Source organism: Rhinoderma darwinii, chromosome 3, assembly GCF_050947455.1.
Source record: "Rhinoderma darwinii isolate aRhiDar2 chromosome 3, aRhiDar2.hap1, whole genome shotgun sequence".
Classification (NCBI taxonomy): Eukaryota; Metazoa; Chordata; class Amphibia; order Anura; family Rhinodermatidae; genus Rhinoderma; species Rhinoderma darwinii.
Window position 1 is genome coordinate 289,192,757 of NC_134689.1, and position 13,772 is coordinate 289,206,528.

The window sequence follows — 13,772 nt, forward strand, 5'->3', positions numbered from 1 at the left end:
CCCAAAATTTGTAAAGCAATTTGTCCTGATTACAGAAATATGCCATATGTAGTAATAAACTGCTGTTTGGACCCACGGCAAGACTCAGAAGGGAAGGAACAATATTTGGCTTTTGGAGCTCAAATTTAGCTGGAATGGTTTTCGGGTGTCATGTCGCATTTGCAAAGCCCCTGAGGTACCAAAACAGTGGAAACCTCCCAAAAGTCCCTTTAGGGGACTGGAACGAGCGATCATTAGGTCGCTGGTACAATATACTGCAGTACTAATGTATTGCAGTATAATATCATTTTTACAGGATCCTGTAACAGCGCGATCGCTGTTCCTGTCCATTAGGCCTGGGTGTCAGCTGTAATACACAGTGGACACCTGCAGAATATGGCGCGGGCGCAGCGCATGAGCCCACTCCATATATAACCCCCCACACCAAGACATGCTATTAAGTCGTGGTGCGCGAAGGCGTTAATGCGCAGCGGATGGTGCAAAGTGAAAATTAAAATTTTCGACTGATATGCCATTTTAACGCACAATATGTTGTGCCCAGTTTGTGCCACTGAAGACAAATACCTCATACAATGTTGAGCGGGTTCTCCCGGATATAAAATATCATATATGTGGATGTAAGCTGGTGTTTGGGCACGCTGTGGGGCTCAGAAGGGAGGGAGCGCCATTTGGCTTTTGGAGCGCAGAGTTTGCTTGGTAACTGTTCTGTTTGGGGTTTTGCTGGTATTTCAGTTTATGATGTGGGGGTATGTGTAAATTGGGCAGAGTACATCAGGACATAATAAGAGGGTATAATAATTCGGTAAATAAATAATAATTCGCAGATATGTGGCCAATGTCGCACTGATAAATGGCGCCCGATCTTATCAGCTTTTGGACACTGCACAATTTCTGTCGCTATAATCTGAGAGCCAGAACTTATTTTATATTTTCTTCACCGGAGCCGTGCGAGGGCTTATTTGTTGCGGGACAATCTGTAGTTTTCATTGGTACCATTTTAGGGTACATGTGATTTTTTTTTATCACTTTTTATTAGATTTTTTTTGACAAGCAAAGTGACAAAAAAACAAGTTCTGACAATGTTTTTTGTCTTTTTTTTACACTTTTCACTGTGCGCTATAAATGACATTTTACTTTATTCTGCGGGTCGATACGATTACGGCGATACCAGATGTATATCGTTTTTTTTATGTTTTGTGGCATTTGCGCAATAAAATCACTTTTCGATAAAATTATTTATTTTTTGTGTCACCATATTCTGAGAGCCATAACTTTTTTATTTTTCAGTCAAAAAAGCTGTGTATGAGGGCTTGTTTTTTGCGGGACAGGTTGTCGTTTTTATTGGTACTATTTTAGGGTACATGCGACTTTTTGATCACTTTTTATTCTATATTTTTGGAGGGTTGATGACCAAAAAAATAGTGATTCTGACATTGTTTTTTAATTATTTTTTTTGCGCTGTTCACCGTGTGGGAAAAATAATATTATAGTTTTATAGTTTGGGTCATTACGAACGCGGCGATACCAAATATGTGTACTTTTTTTTAACATTTTCATTTTTTTCCTATAATAAAACTTTTATAACTTGTTTTTACAGTTTTATAAAACATTTTTAATACTTTTATTTTTTACTTTTTACTTGTAGACTGGCAGCACTGATCGCTACTATAATACATTACACTACCTAGGTAGTGTAATGTATTATAAACTGTCAGTGTGACGCTGAGAGTCACACTGACAGGAAGCCTACGAGGACCTGCCTCCGGCTGGTTCTCGTAGGCTGCTGTGCATGGCAGACCCGGGGGCCGTTGTATGGCCTCCGGTTCTGCCTTCTAACCGACTGCAGCACCTGCAATCGGTCCCCAGGAAAGTTTGTTGTAGCAACAAACTTTCCAGTTTGTTGTAGTAACAAACTTTCCAGTTCGTTGCTACAACAAACTTTCCCTGCGATCACAGGACCGGGACCTGAACCAATTAGGTCCCGGTCATGTCTCCGGGACCAGAGGCAGGGGTTAACAGCACGATCCGGGTGTCAGCGCTACTCTGAGACACCCGGATCACGCTTTTAACACCCACCGTGAATTCACGTCGGCACTGCACAGAGCCCAGCAAATGCCGACGTGAATATACAGTGGGCGGTCGGGAAGCGGTTAAAATCGTTTGTCAAGCGAGTCCATAGAAATTTCTTTATTTCATCGCTAAATGCTGGGATTTCTTAAAGATTTTTTAAAAAAGTAGTAGCTACTTTTTCTTCTCCACAGAGCAATATGAAAATCTTTTGTTAAGGTTTTGATAAGGCTACAGTTACACACTGACTTTTTTTTTAGTAAGGGTATGTGCACATGACCTCTTTTCAGACGTAATGGAGGCGTTTTAACGCCTCGAATTATGCATGAAAAGACTGCTCCAATACGTCAGCAAACATCTGCCCATTGCTTGCAATGGGTCTTACGATGTTCTGTGCAGACGAGCTGTCATTTTACGCGTCGCTGTCAAAAGACACATCTGCAGTATGCCTGTTCTTCAGGTTTTTTTTTTTAATGTGATAGACCCTCAAGGATTTACAGCAAACCACCTGCATCACACTACATATTATGGTATATGATATGACATGATATTAAACACAGCTTTAACTAAAAAGCATGGCACAGTTAATATAACAGAAATAGATTTTTCCATACCAGTTTCTCCAAAAGAAGTGTGCTGTTCAGTTTTACACCACTTGAAAGTTCTTGTTTCATCCTATGAAGAATATATAGCAGAAGAATAATATATCAATGTTTAATACATCCATTTATTGTTTTATATGGAAGTATGGGAAGCCTTGCATTAGATAATTCTTTATTAGTTTTATTTATTCTGGCTAAAGTTACACAAGGCTGCAGTCATACCCTCGTACTGGTGTTTGAAGGAGCCTAAAGGCGCATTGGCCAAGCAAGGAGACAACAGTAGTACAAACAAATCATAGAAAATGGGATCAAAATGACTTTATATCACAGAAAAAGGGTCATACTTGCGGAAACAAGGGCTGGATAATATACCAATTCCCAGCAGGCTTCAGACAAGCCACAATGTTATGGGAGAGAGGTCATACAGGTTCAAAATACTGATGAAGCTTCTTAGTATTACAGTATATTTGTACACGTTTACGTGTATTGCACCATCCTGGCTTATAGTCTATTGGTCACACCCATACTATTAGATCAGGGCTGCCCAGCACCTCCTACGTGCACCACAAAAAGTCCTTACACCCCATTCTCTCCCCACAAATGACAAAAAAAGATAAACATGTTAGTTGATATTTCAGCCAAAATACACAATATCTCAATTTCTGTCTGGAGTCCTCATCATCTTGCGAGTATTTTGCCAAATTTGTGTGACCTTCATCTTACAACATTGTGGCTTGTCTACATCCATCTGGGAACTTGTATTTTAAAAAAATCTTGCCTGACCAGAATAAAATACAAGATTCAAGCAATATAAAAAGGATCACATATCTAGTAAAACAATACTGTTGCCAAACTCTAAATATTAATATGCTAATAAAGGATAGGGGAGCAGGATTATATTTCAGTGACATGTGAATATTAGTAAAGATCATTATCAAAAGCAATCCTCAAGCTTTTTCATAACTCCAAAAATGCAAGATGTGTAGTATGGGTAGAAGTATGTCCACCTTTACAATAATTTTTTTATTTTGCTCCAATGCATCTAAAATAACAAATTAAGCATATTTGTATCAATGCACTGGATTTTAACATTTCTACATCAATTCACATCGTAACTTACTTCTCAATTTTATACTTCACTTTCACATTCTGGTGCTGAATTTCTGCCAGTTCTTTTTGGGTTTTTATTTCCAACCTAAGGATAGAAATACAATCATTCATTTTATATATATATATATATATATATATATATAAAACCATCTTTAAAAAAACGCCCCGTGGGAACGGAACGCCGTTTTTCCCATAGAAATCAATCGGCAGATGTTTGGCGGCCTTCAGCCCCCACATTTTTAGCCGCTTTTCAGGCGTTTACGGCTTTAATGCTGTGTGAACATACCCTCAGCCTGCATATTGTGGGAGAGCAATCACTCTATCTTTATCAGTACCTCTTTTACAAATATAACACGTATATCACATAGAAGAAGTGCTAAAATTTTGTGCATATTTCGACACATTCTAGATGCAGGCACAGTAGTGAATCTGCCCTAAATGTTTATTTTTGTCTAAAATAAACACTTAGGGCAGATTCACTACTGTGCCTGCATCTAGAATGTGTCGAAATATGCACAAAATTTTAGACTAATTTAAGAATAGATGTTTGCGCCTCACTAGACACTAGTAAAAAGTTTCTAGAAAAGGGGTGTGACTTAGCAAGGAAGAGGTGTGGCTTAAAATGTGCCAAAATGCGCCAAACAAAAACTAAACAAAAGAGTTGGTATAAGGAAGAGAAAAGTGTCTAGCAAGATGTGCCAAATGTATTATACAGCGTCCGCCACCGTGATAAATTTGGCACATCTTCAGACTGCCTGGTCTAAATCCCAGCTTAGAAGATGTGCCCCATACTTTTCTGTATCCATCTCCATTAAAGATAAAGGTACTTACACTTTATATTCCTGTTGTAAACTTTTTCTATGCTTCTGAGTTTCTTTTTTGATGTCTTGATAGGTTGGACCATCAGATGTGATATCATTAGGTCAAGGAAATAAAATGTATCACTATTTCTTTTTACTTTTTAACAGTGTGGCCTGAGATTGTTGACCTAAACCATTCACACAATACATTTATTATTACACATTTATCTAATCACTATTTATGGTCCCCATTCTTTTGCTGCTGATTCAGTTTCAGGTCCCATGCACATGGCGGTGCCCGTAACCATGGGCCGCGATTGCGGGCACGGCCGGTCGTCGACAGCCGCGGGCCACATTTTCGGCCGTAAAAATCTAAAAGTAGCACATGCTTCATAATTCCCGACACAGTTCTACGGCACGGACACCTATCCATAGCGGTACGGAAAGGTGTCCGCGGTCAATAGAACCGGGCGGGTCCGTAATTGCAGACTGTATTGCTGTCCGCAATTACTGAGAGTTTTTACGTGTGCATGGGGCCTTAATTTGCAGAACATCACTATCTTACAAATGAATGAGCCAGCTGAAAACATTTACCAGCTGAATTGTATATGAACTTGGGAATGCAGGGTGTCCCCCCTCCCATTTGGATTGACATGATCACATCCCCCTGCAGACAGACGTGGTGCTTTTCTGTTTACATTTATTCTTTTACTGCTGTTGCGCGAATAACGCACGTCCCACGGAAGTGCTTCCGTGTGGCGCGCGTGATTTTCACGCACCCATTGACTTCAATGGCTGCGTGATGCGCGAAAAACGCAGAAATATAGGACCTGTCGTGAGTTTTACGCAGCGAACTCACGATGCGCAAAAATCACTGACAGTCTGCACTGCCCCATAGACTAGCATAGGTCCGTGCGACACGCGTGAAATCACGCGGGTGGCACGGACGTATCACACGTTCGTGTAAATCCGCCCTAAGAGAGAACTATAGGAGGACACAGCGTTTTTGTTGGGTCTTTTTAATGTTAAAGTACTGTGTGCTTTCAAAACGTTATATAAAAGTGACTCAATGTGGCAGACATTGATCTTCTTAAATAAAATACACATAATATAACGTGTGGATTGTTTTCTCACAATGAGAGTGCTTCAATTTCTTCTTCAAATAGAAAAGACCATTAACTGGGCAACAGCATTCAGGAATAATGTACATAACAGTGAAAAGCAAGGGCAGCAATCCAAACAGATGGTAAGAGTGTTTATTATACACCAATACTACTAAATGTCTAACTACGAAAAAAATAGGAGAACCACGAGTCACAAGGCTACATGTAATGTAAAAAAGTACAATTTTTATTGCATCAACATATAAGATATAACATATATAATGATAAAAACACAACGAGGTATCTAAAAGACGACAGGTAATATCTGGATCACGTAGCAAGGTGGTCAAATCGCAGGAAGGATATGCATATAAGCACCTGGTCAAAAAATGACGGGATATATATTCCACCTATCCACAGGGACATGTATGTGGTGGACACTAATAATGAATGGAAAATCAAGTGATCAGTGCGTATATTGCACAGGTGTACGTTACACACAGTCTACTGACTAGCTTGTTACAACAATTGCACTAGACATGTCCCCACATATCATGAACGTCCCCCTTAGTAACTTATAGAAAAGTTTTCCCAACAAAAAGAAGGGGGACCCCCTATATCAAGTATCACATAGGGAATATACCGTGTATGTATCCAATGGTGAGCAAAAAGGGCCCGTCCGGCAAGTACCAGAGGGAGCCCCTAAATCAAAAACTTACCCATATCTGCAATGTTGCGCCTGCAATCCACGTGATCCCCGTAACAGAAAATGATAATAACACCCCAACGCGCGTTTCGCTATTCTAGCTTCCTCAGGGGGGATCTTCTTAAATAAAATACACATAATATAACGTGTGGATTGTTTTCTCACAATGAGAGTGCTTCAATTTCTTCTTCAAATAGAAAAGACCATTAACTGGGCAACAGCATTCAGGAATAATGTACATAACAGTGAAAAGCAAGGGCAGCAATCCAAACAGATGGTAAGAGTGTTTATTATACACCAATACTACTAAATGTCTAACTAAATAAACCCGAGATAAGCAAAAATGTCCACATTGAAGGCCCACCACATTATTCTATTTCCTTCTCTCAATTTCCTTTTCAATACACAACAGAAACCAGAATATAATGTATGTTGGCAAGCGCTGGCAAGGAATCCTGCTCATAACATCATCTGGATGGTTGCAGACATATTGACTTTTCCATCACGCAAGCATAGCCACATTATAACTGATGAATGAACTCTGAGAACATTAATACCAGCACAGAGTGATCTCATTATGGAACATGAATAAATTGATAGCCATTGATTTAATTTTATACCACTTTACTGTTAGAACTACAGGATACTTCTAAGGGTAGGGACATACAGGGCGGATACACTGCGTAAAAGTACACAGCATATCCGTCCTGGAAACCACAGCGAATTCCGCCTGAAAAAACGCACCAAATTGTGCTGCAGTTTTCAGGTGGCATGTCCGCTGCGGAAATACTGCAGGAATTACAAAAAAAGTTTATACTTACCCCCAGCCATAGTCATGGTGAAGCGTCCCTCTGGTCTGAGCACAGCTCAGCCATCTGTGATGATGTTGTCGTCCATGTGACCACTGTAGACTTTGATTGGATGCAGCAGTCACATGGAATGATTTGTCATCCCAGGAGGCCGGGCTACACTCAGAACAGAGGGACACGTCGCCAAGACTACGGCCGAGTGTACGTCTAAGCTTTTTATTTTATCATTTATGAACGGTTTATATGCAGATATTTTTTGCTGTGTGTGGTTGAGATTTGTTCAAATATCATCCACACTGCTGCTACTGTATTATGCTGCGGATTTTCCACAATAAAATTTGTTGCGGAAAATACGCAGTGTATCCGCTGTGTGTGTTCCTACCCTAACTAACAGCTCTTGCACATGATCGTGATCGGGCCGTGAAAAATGGTCCGTGTGTTGGCTGGTTTACCCGGCCCGACACACGGACCGTTTTTCACAGCCCAACCTTGGTTGCGTGCAAGAGCTGTAAATACAGAAAATGTCTCTTCCTGGGGATAAGGTTACTATACTAGTCATAGGGTTCATTGAACTGGTGGTAAACTTCATGCCTCTTAAGACTGAGTTTCAACAGGGCATTTTTATTGCGCTTTTTTAGCGTTTTTATTGACGTTTTGTTGTGGTTTTTATGTGCTTCTTAATTGTTTTGAAAAACTAATTCATAGCCTAAAAACAAGTGGGTTAAAGCATGACAACATTTACAGTGGTTTAGTAAATAAGAATGCATTATGTGTAGGTTTTCGTGAAAGTTTTAGGTAGCTGCTTATGTGAGATTCTGCTGTGTTGCTGAATAACCTGTATAATTCGCAATAACCCATCTAATGTGACTAGATGATATCCTGCCTAACACCGTGTATCTAAGAATGACACCCGGCACTCATTATGCTGCACAGCTTTTCTTAGGTGCCCGATTTAGCCTATACAATTTGCGTCTGATAGGGAGAAATCTACACATCATACAACAGAAAGAAGCACAAGCGCACAGCAGCAGCTACAGACATACTACGATGACATAACATGATTTAGAACTCAACCCCTATACAGGGATACATACAGTGGCTCATAAATCCACAAACCTACATATTCCTTCACGCACTATTAGATACATGTGCAAAAGCTTCACAGCTGGGTTTCAATCATATACATATGTATGCATTATTTTCATTCTTAAATCATTTTAAAATATCTAATTGAAATTTTTCATAAATTAATAATACAAGGATAAGGAACTTTGAAATACATCTTAAAAAATGCCGCGAGAGATCACAGTCTTGTCATTCTTGTCTGCCGAGAGCTGAAGAGTGAGAGCATGCGCGCACACCTCTCGTCTCTCCAGCTCTTGGTGTGACACTGTCCGTAGCGGATTTGACAGTATCACAGCCAAAGCAACACGTCCCCTTACCAATTCCTGAAGGTATTTTAGGGCAGATTTTTCTGTCTGCAAAAAAACTCAGTCTGGATTGGGCCTTAGGGGGTTTCTTTTCTGCCTACAAAAAAACTCTGTGATCAGGGCCTTAGGCCCCATGCACGCGACCGTATTTTCATCTATTACGAAATACTGTCTGTAAATACGGATCCGTAGGCATCTGTATTTAATCCGTATATATACGGAAGGGTGTCCGTAAATACGGTCCGTATTGCATCTGTATTCCATCAGTATATACAGATCCGTAAGGAAAGAAGGAGGATGCAAATGATGTCATTGGCATGTTGCATAACAACGCTTCCGTATACTGTCCGTATTTACGTAAGCTCCCATAGACTTCTATGGGAGAGTCCTTGCCGTAATTACTGACAAGAATAGGACACCATTTTTTCAAAATACTGAAAGGTGTCCGTGGCTAATAGAAATTAATGGGTTCGTAATTACTGTCCGTAATTACTGATGAAGAATATGGTTGTGTTCATGGGGCCTTAGCAGGGCCATGAAGTTTTTTGAGCCAAACATGGGAGTGGGTGCAAAAGAGAGGTGACCTATCAGTCTTTGCTTTATACTTTTCCTTCTTATTGGATCCACTCCTGTGTTTGGCCAAAAAAAACTGACATATAAAGGTATGTGCACACGGTAGCAGGCTTTTACGGCTGAAATGACAGACTGTTTTCAGGAGAAAACAGCTGCCTCGTTTCAGCCGTAATTGCTCCTCCTCGCATTTTGCGAGGCTTCTCTGACAGCCGTAAATTTTGAGCTGTGCTTCATTGAGTTCAATGAAGAACGGCTCAAATTACGTCTGAAAGAAGTGTCCTGCACTTCTTTTGACGAGGCTGTATTTTTACACGTCGTCGTTTGACAGCTGTCAAACGACGACGCGTAAATGACAGGTTGTCTGCACAGTACGTCGGCAAACCCATTCAAATGAATGGGCAGATGTTTGCCGACGTATTGTAGCCTTATTTTCAGACGTGAAACGAGGCATAATACGCCTCGTTTACGTCTGAAAATAGGTCGTGTGAACCCAGCCTTACGGTAAGGCATGGGTTCACACGACCTATTTTCAAACGTAAACGAGGCGTATTATGCCTCGTTTTACGTCTGAAAATAGGGCTACAATACGTCGGCAAACATCTGCCCATTCATTTGAATGGGTTTGCCGACGTACTGTGCCGACGACCTGTCATTTACGCGTCGTCGTTTGACAGCTGTCAAACGACGACGCGTAAAATGACTGTCTCATCAAAGAAGTGCAGGACACTTCTTTGGAACGTAATTTGAGCAGTTTTTCATTGAAGTCAATGAAGAACAGCTCAAATGTTTGGCAGTCAAAGACGCCACGCAAAATGCGAGGAGGAGCTTTTACGTCTGAAAACAGTCTGTAATTTCAAACGTAAAAGCCACTTCTCGTGTGCACATACCCTAAGGCCACATGGTTTTGTTGCGTTTGAAAACCGCATGTGGTCAACTGCATGCGTTTTTTGTCTCTGTAATGCTGCAGTTCTGTTGCATTTATAAAGGAAATAGTTGATGGACATAGTTTTCACCCGTGTTGAAGTTTGTTGGGTGCTGCCTGTATATAGTTCATTACAATGCATTACAGAACTGTTAGCAAAAATGAAAGCAGTTCAGCAGCAACTTTGGCAGCGCGATCATTAACTGCATGCGGTCAGACATTATGAAGATGCGGTCAACCGCACAAAAAACACATCGTAATATAATAGCAGCAGTCTGTCCATAACACAAATTTCCCTATTGACTGCTATTGAAAAATGACTTGCTGGAGTTTAAAAACGCAACAAAAACGCACCGTGACTGCACCGTGTGGCCTTACCTTAACGGCATGTGTGTTTCCAGCCTCATAGTGAAATAAGGAAGATTCTAATAAATGGTCATGTAAGCACACTGGTGAAAATATGGATTATTTATGATGAAGAACAGCTACAGGCTTTATTCAGAAGGTGCGGTCGAGTCGCGGAAAAGTTTTTTTGCAATTTGCTGTGATTTCATGGTAGTCGCAGAAAAAAAATGCAACATTACATCCCCTTAGGCCAAGATCACACATACGCAGTTTTGATTCAGTGTTTGGCTCAGCTTTTTTTAGCCAAACACAGGAGTGGATACAAAAGAAAGGAAATGCATCAGTCTTTTCTTTATACCTTTCCTTTCTTTTGGATCCACTTCTGGCTTTAACTAAAGAAAAAATGGGCAAAAAACTATCAAAACTGTGAGCAATCTTGGCCTTATAGTGGTAAAATGTACTTTAAGGTGTGATTTTTGTCAATAAAGATACGTTTTTGCCGCGATTACTGCAATTGACAGGCAAAAAAAGCCACAAAAAAAAGACTCATGTAAACATACCTTAAGGGCGGATTTACACGAACGTGTAATACGTCCGTGCAACGCACGTGATTTTCACACGCGTCGCACGGACCTATGCTAGTCTATGGGGCAGTGCAGACTGTCAGTGATTTTTGCGCAGTAAAACTCATGACGTCCTATATTTCTGCGTTTTTCGCGAATCACACACCCATTGAAGTCAAGGGGGGGCATAAAAATCATGTGCACCACACGGAAGCACTTACGTGGGACGCGCGTGATTCGCGCAACAGCAGTAAAAAGTATGACTGAAAACAGAAAAGCACCACGTGCTTTTCTGTTTACAAACCTACATACAGAGTGTCATAATGATGGCGGCTGCGCAAAAATCACTCAGCCACGCATCATAGGGTGATGACACACGGAGCTGTTAAGTGCCTTTTGCTCACACAAAATGCCGCGTTTTTTGCGCGCGCAAAACTCACACGCTGGTGTAAATCCCCCCTAAGGGTGAATTCACACGTATTGTAAATACTGCAGATTTTCAGCAATTGATATTGAAGAAATCTCATCCACACCCTGTGTAAATAATGAGCAAAAAAAACGCTCAGAATTTTTTTTTATCTGCAGCATGTCAATTGTATTTGCGGAATCGCTGCTTATTTGCTGCAGGTTTTCCCCATTGAATTCAACGGGGAGTTAAAACCGGTCACCATCTGCAATTTTTCCGCAAAAAACACAAATCAGAAAAAAAAGATCTTAGGCTACATTCACACGACAGTTAAAAACTGCAGTTTTCAGAACAACTATGTTCTATGGGTGTAGTCACACGGCCGTTTTTTTAACATACCATGAATATTGGCCGTCAAAAATGGGACATGTCCTATTTTTGGCCGTTTTCACAGCCAGATGGCCCCCATAGAAGTCAAGGGATCCGTTTTTAACGGTTGTCAATACATGTAACAACTGTTAAAAACGGATCTGTGATATGGGGATTGGCAAGGGAACTACTGGTTCCCTTGCTGACTATCGAAAATTCCTACAGGGAGGGTGTGTGGCATCATCTACAGGGAGGCTGTGTGGCATATACAGGGCTTCTGTGTGGCATCATATACAGGAGGTCTGTAGAAATAGGAATAGGTCCAGAGAAAATAGTGTCTAGGTGAACATGTGACCTTCCTTTGGGTGTTTTCAGGGGGCTGGGACAAAAAAAGCCTGACCAATTAAATTCATCTGTATTTTTAACTGCCATGAAAAACGGATGCAAAATGTATGTCAAACGGCCATTAAAAACGGACAAACGGACTGGAAATAGATGAAAATTTGGAGACACACTGATGCAAAATGGCCATGAAAAACTGACAGTTGATCCGTTTTTAATGGACATATTTTTCACTGTCATGTGAATGTAGCCTAAGGTCTCTTGCACACGACCGTTGTGCCTCTCGGGCCATTTTTGACGGCATCCAAGTAGCACCCCATAATCTTCACGGACCCATTCACTTTGACAGGTGAGTCGGGTCCGTGAAAAACTTGCTCGCGTGCACGTTATACTTACCCAGAATTCTGTGTTTCCTCGTCCAGGTTGGCCTTCTGGGATGACATTTCATCATCCCATCTGACCGAGACAGCCAATCACAGTACTGCAGCCCGGCGGAGGGACGCATTTCCATAGCTACGCAAGTATGAAACTTGTTTTTTTATGTGCAGTTTTCCAAAGTGGACATTCCAGCCGAAAAACTACACCACAATTTGGTGCGGTTTTTTGGACAGCATTCCCTGTGGCGGACACGCTCTACTTTTACACAGCGTATCCGCCCCATGTGAACATAGCCTAAGTGCGACAGTTTTGTTGTAGAAATTTCTGCGACTGTCTGATTCATCTGAATGGGAATTGCAGAAATTCACGGAGTTGTTGCAGAAAAAACCACATACAGATGTATCAAACAAATTTTCATTCAGAGATTTCTGCAATAAATTTGCTGCATGTGAACACACCCTTACGCCTCCTTCACACACAGACTTTTTTATTTATAGCAATTTTAAACTGCATCGAAAAATGCTTATAAAAAAAAAGCTTAGCGCTAAAGTGTAACATTCCTTTTTTTAATGCGTTTTTCGTGGCGTTTTTCATTTGGTGTAATTTTCTACATGCTTTTTTTTCTGCCATTTTTGAAGTCCTATAGAGAAGACTAAAGGAAAAAAACCTGAAAAACGTAATTGCCAGAGAATGCATTTGAAAAACACTGACTACAAAATTACCTAAAAAACGCCATAAACCAAACCCAGTTGTATGTAGTGCATTTGACATTTTACTATAGACTTTATTGTAACATCTGGCTGCACTAGAAGAAAATGCAACAAAAAATGACATTAAAAACGCCACTAAAATGCAGCAAAATGTTGTGTGTGAATCCAGCCTCAGGCCACTTTCACACGGCAATATTTTGGTCAGTATTTTGCATCAGTTTTAGGCCTTATTCAGACGAGCGTATTATATGTCCGTGTGCGGTCCGTTAAAAAAACGGACAGCACACGGCCCCCTGCAATTCAATGGGGCCATTCACACATCCATCTTTTTTCACGCAGTGAAATTCACTGCATGTCCTATTTTGGTCAGTTTTTGTGGACCACGTCGCCCATTGAAGTCAATAGGTGCGTGAATAGCACGGACAGCACATGGACGACATCTATGTGCTGTTCGTGTTTTTCAATCACCAGTGGTTAAAGAAATGATGAGAAAAAAAACAAATCAAGAACACTGATGCCACACGGAACTGAATCGCA

General features: G+C 40.8%; 1 protein-coding gene across 1 annotated transcript in view; it reads right to left on the reverse strand.

The window, feature by feature from the left end:
* The window catches only part of FAM227B (family with sequence similarity 227 member B), a 428,344-nt gene that overhangs the window by 22,155 nt on the left and 392,417 nt on the right, over nt 1-13,772 (reverse strand). The window contains exons 14-16 of the mRNA XM_075858036.1: nt 4,611-4,688; nt 3,790-3,864; nt 2,682-2,742 (exon numbers count right to left, since the gene is read on the reverse strand). Of these exons, the coding sequence (XP_075714151.1) occupies nt 2,682-2,742; nt 3,790-3,864; nt 4,611-4,688 (214 nt within the window). The remainder of the gene's footprint in view (nt 1-2,681; nt 2,743-3,789; nt 3,865-4,610; nt 4,689-13,772) is intronic.